Genomic DNA, 6,717 nt, shown 5'->3' on the forward strand with positions numbered 1-6,717 from the left:
ATTTAATTATGAAGTTGGTTATGTGGTTAGTGATCTTATTTGGTTCGTGTTAAACTATTATATTAAAAAATTATTTGCTTTTTATATTAATAGATTAAAAACAAAACCTCAGAAAAATACAACATGTTTTAATTTAATTATTAAAAAAATCATCATATTTTTAATGTATTAAAACACTTATATTTTTCTGATAATTTAATTGAAGACTTTTTGATCTTAGAAAAACCGAACCTATTTCATCAAATCATTAAAAAAAAACCACTATATAACTTTTTTTAATGGGTTAAAGCATTATATTTTATGAAAATTTTAAATCTAAATGATTGTAACCAGTAATCCTTTAAAAATCAGTTACCTAATATTTATGTTTTAAAAAATCTTAAATTAAATAAGTTTAGAAAATATATAGGTTATAACTTTTAACACAGTAAAAAATTAATATAATGATTTTTTTTTTTAAATCTGAATAAATATATTAGATTTTTTAAAAAAATTTTAATACTGGATTTTCGTTTTTTTTGGAAAAAAAAAGGGTGCCGCTGGTTTTGGGACCAATACGGCAAACACCGGTTAAGCCCAATATCAACCACACTAGGCCACCAGAGATTAAGGTGAGGCCCAATTCACTTAATCCATTATTAATGAAATTCTTACATCATTTCACCTTTTCTATATGTATCTATATGTATATGGCCGACTTGAGCAGTAATACTAATACCCTACATCATTTCACCTTTTCTATATTAAGGTGAGGCCCAATACGGCAAACACCGGTTAAGCCCAATATCAACCACACTATGGCCGACTTGAGCAGTAATACTAATACCCTACATCTGGACCTATCTGCACTACATTAACCAATTAATCGTGTATTTCTTCACAGAAAAAACCATTTAATCGTGACTTTGCAGTTTGCTCAAGGGAAAACCATTTTAATCGTGACCATATGTGGGGTCGTTGATTGGCCGTTAACCTTGAAGAACATATTTCATCATTATTTCTACATTTAAATTGTGGGAAACCGATTCAATCCCTATAATTCACTGCGAATTCGTCGGGACAATTGAAATCTACCGCGCTGGTCGTTTGAAATCCATGCTTTTGGAGGTAAGCGAATCGATTGTCTCCTACTTTAGGGTTCTTATCGGGGATTAAGTAATGAAATTTCTGATTCCTACGTTTATTTTGTGTTTTTGTTTTATTGTATTTTGATAACGAATTGTATGATGAAGATAATATTGTGTTGGAGGTTGTTAAACGTTTCAAAATTCTGTTTGTAATTTGGGAAAAGTTGATGCCCCCGTCGTCCGGAAGAAAGACCTAAATTATGATTTTTTTATGTCAAACTTACTACTTATGAAATGCAAAGGGAACGTTGGCTTAGTTTTGGAGTTTACACTTTTAACTTGTTGTGTTTTTGTGGTACTTGTACAAATTTTTCTTGAAAAGTTTATATTCCTTACCCATTTAGAAGTTTGAAAGATCCATTTTTTGATGCCTAGAGGAAGTAATTCTTTTGGTGATTGAAATGTAGGGAGAAGTTCTTAGAATAAATGGTAAAAACCACATTTTCCTTTACTTTTGCTGTCAATAGGATATTGTGTATGTTTATTTATTTGAAGCAAGTTTAGTTTCTGGTTCATAAATCCTCCTTGTAATTCAATCATTTTGGCATTGATTTTCCTTGAGGTTTGTTAATAACTTGGTTAATATGTTGTAACTGTTAGTTGTTGCTCATTGAAGTTTAAAAGTTTATGCTGTTAATACTAATGTGATGATAATTTGTTAAATGAATATCAATGATTGTTTATATAAATGTTAGTTACTAATGTTAATGTCAAATTTTGACCAACTAGGCTTGGTTATGTGATAAGTGTTATATAATTTGTTGATATAATTTGGTGTTCAAGTTTGTGTAGATTAATTGTATTTATACATTTCTGATGTGGTGGTTGTTTGGTAGGAGGTGGTGTCAGCTATGGATGTTACAAACACCAACAGGGAGGGAGCAGGGATTCCACTTATGGTAATGAACTTTTCCCCTTATATCTATTCAAGTACTACATGCAAAGATAAAATGAGTTACATGTGATACCCAATCAAGAAAAGCAATGGACATGTGCAGAAATATGTATTAAAGTACAAGAAAGGATGTTTCACACTTAATTAAAACAAGAAAAAAATTTACAATATAATATCACAAGATGTACTTCATAGATTATGGGAACATAAAAATTTATATATATATATATATATATATATATATATATATATATATATATACAAAATAAATACAATTGTTTGCAAAATACTCAGGTAAACAGCAATGTGATAAGGAACAACCAGACACCTCCCCCTTCATTTCCATCTGTAAATGGAGCTGCAACTTATCTTTCTGAGACAACTTCATATCTAACCAGTTGTTTCCCTGCTATTTCTGGTATGCATATATCCAAAAGTTTCTATATATATTTTTTTTGAGGAGGAGGAGATTAATGTTATAGCTTAATGAACAGATGATGTGCCTGGAGGTCCTGATGCTCCTGAAAAAATGGTACTTGCTTCTGAAGAACTGAGAGAACCTTTATTGAGGAACAATGGTGGACCCCCTTCTACAGTTTCAGGATCATTCACAGCTACTACTAATGCACCACGTATTCGTGAGGAAATAACACGAATTACTGAAGGAGATCATGCTCAAAATAATGCTTCTAGTGTGCAATCTGATGAAACCAGGACACCCGGGATTTCCATGTTTCAAGGGTAATAATAATTTACCTCTACTTAATTGATTTAGGTTTAGGGGCTCTTTCTTTTCTTTTACTAATTAAGCTTTATATGTGTATATATCTGTCCAGATTAAATCATGCCTTCATTAGATCATTAAGACATGACCTTTGAATTTATAATTAAATTTAACAAAACATATATTTATTTACTTACATGATGTTATGTTATGTTATGTTAAATAATCAGACTTGTTGACCGGGTTCGGAAGACAATGCATGGGTCATCTGATGACATTGGATGGCTACAAAGGGATCCAGAGATGCCACCTGTCGAAGATGGGACAGAACGTTTTAATAGTATTCTTGAAAATATTGGGTACAAGGGTTCTTTATTTTTTATATATATTATATTTAATATCACCTGCTATATTTACCTCAAAAATCTTTTATTTTATTTTCTTCTTCCTGCATCAGGCATGGTATACACGTGTTGCCAACCTCAGTGGTTTATCTCTTGGTTCCAGGTAATTTATAGATTCCTAGACTTATAGCATTCTACTTTCAATTTTTTCTTATTAAGGCATTGCATTTAACCCTTTCTGAAAAACTAGATATTTATTTGAAAGTTGAGATGCTAACTAGACAATGTTTTTTTTTTTTTGACTTAATGGACTTAATACTATTGGTACAGGTCTTTTTAGCAACCATGGACCACTTTATTTTACTACTACAAAGGCAACTTTCTCAAAAATGGGATTGACATGTCACATTGCTAAGATTCATAGTGAGGTATTATTAATATTAATAATAATAATGTTGTGTTATACTATTATTAACATGAAATATTTCAGGCATCGGTTGAAAAGAATGCAAGAGAACTAAAAGAGTACATAGAGGAGATCTATTGGGGTTCCAAAAAGCGTGTTTTGCTTTTAGGTCATAGTAAAGGGGGAGTAGATTCAGCTGCTGCTTTATCAATTTATTGGCCAGAATTGAAAGATAAAGTTGCTGGGCTCGCGTTAGCACAAAGCCCATATGGTGGTAGCCCTATAGCTTCCGATATTATGAGAGAAGGGCAAATTGGGGATTACTTCAATGTCCGAAAACTTATGGAAATCTTGATTTGTAAAGTCATTAAGGTACACATCCTTTTCCCATCTATGTATAGCTATCAAGATTAAGTGCTGTGCTTAACCCATTGAGTAAAAAAAAAAAAAACAAACATTTAAAACTTAAGTTCCTAAGACATATTTAGTTATTTACCACCCTTGGTTTTGAAGGGCGACTTACAATCCCTCGAAGACCTAACCTACGAAAAGCGTCGCGAATTCTTAAAAAAACACCACTTACCAAAAGAACTCCCGGTGGTGTCTTTCCACACGGAAGCCAACATCTCACCAACCGTTTTAGCGACACTTTCTCGCGTGGCACACGCGGAGCTCCCAACATTCCCTCCTCTATCATCAAACCAAGCGGCGACTGTGTTACCGGTTGTAGTCCCGTTAGGAGCCACATTGGCCGCCTGCGCTCAACTTCTACAGAGCCGGTACAGTGAAAAGAGTGACGGGCTCGTGACGTGTCGGGACGCGGAGGTCCCCGGGTCGGTCGTGGTTCGACCCAAACGCAAGTTGGACCATGCGTGGATGGTTTACTCTTCCACTAATGATGACCCTTTGGAACCCGATGCTTCTCAAGTGTGTGAGGCTTTGTTGACTTTGGTTGTGGAAGTTGGACTTAGGAAGAAACATTATCTTAGTGTTAAAGAGGAATGAGGGGTATTTCTGTACATTCATGGCCCCCGTTGCCATGATTCGCCTTTGAGTTGTGAAGATCATTTTTTTTATAATGGAAATGATGTAAATACTTTTTAGATGTGGTTTTTGGTTTTTGGGGGGAAGGTTATGCTAGTTATTAACATTGAACATGCTAAATGTAAGAAATAACAATGCGTGCTTTCATGTATTTGTTTAGTATTACATCCTAAAGCATATAGAATGAAGAAGAAGATTACATTAAATGTTTCTCAACTTGGAAATGATGCAAGAACTTGAAAGGAATCATAGTTTTCTTCTATAATCCGAATGCCCTTAAGAAGATGAAGCTTTCCCTTATATACCTCCCTCAAATTGTCACATGAATCTATAATATTAGTTTCCAATTACATTATAATTATTTAGTTAACACTAAAAGTCTACCCCTAAAGTTGCATGTTACAACTAATTACCTTTTTAAGCAATGTAACTCCAAAGAAAATAGTCAGGATAATGTTCAAACTATGGATAGATACAAATCCATTTTGTAAATACCATTGAGTGTGAGGGTGTATTGATAAAGATCGGAGTACCTACACCCAAGTTAGTCAAGATAAGACATGAGACTATTGATTGCATCTTTATTTGAATATCAATAAAACAATATTATTATCAATTGCTTGTAATGAGTTAAATGCGTCTGAGATTCACGAGAACATAACAGTAGAATCCAAAAATGCATCATTCTTAGATTATATGTTTCCTTATTTGAGTACAAGAGACATGAGTGTCCCAAAAGCAATCGAGCATGATGGACATTCACAGGACGATGAAGTGGACTACAAAGTAGAGTCACGGCATAGATAAATCATTTAGGAATGATTTCTATACTTATAAGGTTGATAATGAACCTCAAACAATCCAAAAGGTGTTGACTTCATTTAAAGGATTTCAATGGAAAGAGAAAATTCTATATGAAATGAATTCCACCTCTAAAAATCACATATGAGAGCTATTGGAACTACCGACATGATGCAAATTACTACGTTAAAAATGGATTCTCAAGAAGAAAGTAAAAATAGATGGATCCATTAAATCATACAAGGTCATGTCAGGATATGTAGAACAATGTGGCATTGATTATTTAGTGCATATTCTTCCATAAATCGTGTAAAATCTATTAGCTTGTACTTTTGTTGCATCAATTGTAAATACAAAAGTACATCAAACGTAGCGAAAAAACCAAGTGGCTACATCACTTCTTGGAGAATATTCCACTATGGTCTAAATCAATCATGCAATTTATATACATTAATTATGATAAACAATTAACGAGTGGATTCTAAAAAAAAAATGATATGTATAATGGTAAGTCATGACATATACGAGGAAGACACAATACCATTAGAAAACTAATCTCAATTGTGTTATCTCTATTGATGATGTGAAGTCAAACGATAAAAAAAATCATCCATGTAAGAGAGAAATGAGGTCATAATGAAGGGAATTATGTGCAAGTGGGTGTAAAGACATCTGAGACGGTGTAATTGGTTTTCTCTCCAAAAGAATCTTTGTGAGGAGAACTTAGACTCCAACGTAGGTAAAGACATTAGAGGCAATATAGGTAGAACATTAAGGTGCTGTTTGTTTTTTCGAAGAGAAAATACGTGAAGTCTGCGGACCACCTCTGCAATCCTCTGTAGCAGAAGATGTGGAACAAACGACTACAACATGTAATAAAAACTATGTTTGTTTTTTAACGTCTGTAGACTGCTACAGTAAGTTAAACTAATGAGTGAAGAGGTTTAAGCAGTTGGTTTAGTGCTGCGCCACACAATAGTTTTTAAGTCAGAAGTCTTCTGAAAAACAAACAGCTGCGAAGGACCAAGTACTGCGCGTGTGCTGCGCGGTGCAACAATAAGTGGTCTGAAGTGGTTTTAAAAAAAAAAACAAAAAACACCTAACACTCCCTTAGAGACGAAGGTTTGATGGGGATAAAATAGGACGTATTAATCCACAAAGGAGTCAGATGTCGACTAATGTAGGATATACGTGGAGCCTTGGTTTTCTTTCTAAAAGAGCTCTCATAAGAGAGAGTTAACTCGGACATATATATAGAAACATAAGGGACTGTATCTAACCAATGTGGATAACTAACAAATATAAACATCAATTGACTTTGCATCCGCATAGGTTGTTGTAGTACAAAAGGATGAATATGTATTCAAACTGACTGA

At 33.6% G+C, this 6,717-nt stretch overlaps 1 protein-coding gene across 1 annotated transcript; it reads left to right on the forward strand.

Annotated features, from left to right (window-relative positions):
* Positions 1 to 879: 879 nt before the first annotated feature.
* LOC111906016 (uncharacterized) lies at positions 880 to 4,746 on the forward strand. Its single transcript, XM_023901755.3, has 9 exons — positions 880 to 1,107; positions 1,964 to 2,026; positions 2,317 to 2,440; positions 2,517 to 2,763; positions 2,977 to 3,105; positions 3,204 to 3,253; positions 3,421 to 3,518; positions 3,581 to 3,868; positions 4,010 to 4,746. The coding sequence occupies exons 1-9, from the start codon at positions 1,096 to 1,098 to the stop codon at positions 4,499 to 4,501; spliced, it is 1,503 nt and encodes a 500-aa protein (XP_023757523.1). The 5' UTR covers positions 880 to 1,095; the 3' UTR covers positions 4,502 to 4,746.
* The last annotated feature ends 1,971 nt before the right edge of the window (positions 4,747 to 6,717 follow it).

Source organism: Lactuca sativa, chromosome 7 (assembly GCF_002870075.4).
Source record: "Lactuca sativa cultivar Salinas chromosome 7, Lsat_Salinas_v11, whole genome shotgun sequence".
Classification (NCBI taxonomy): domain Eukaryota; kingdom Viridiplantae; phylum Streptophyta; class Magnoliopsida; order Asterales; family Asteraceae; genus Lactuca; species Lactuca sativa.

Coding starts and splice junctions, on each gene's coding strand:
- LOC111906016 (XM_023901755.3), top strand. Junction 2,027..2,316: donor GAGCAGGGATTCCACTTATG/GTAATGAACTTT, acceptor CAAAATACTCAG/GTAAACAGCAATGTGATAAG. Junction 3,106..3,203: donor AGTATTCTTGAAAATATTGG/GTACAAGGGTTC, acceptor TTCCTGCATCAG/GCATGGTATACACGTGTTGC.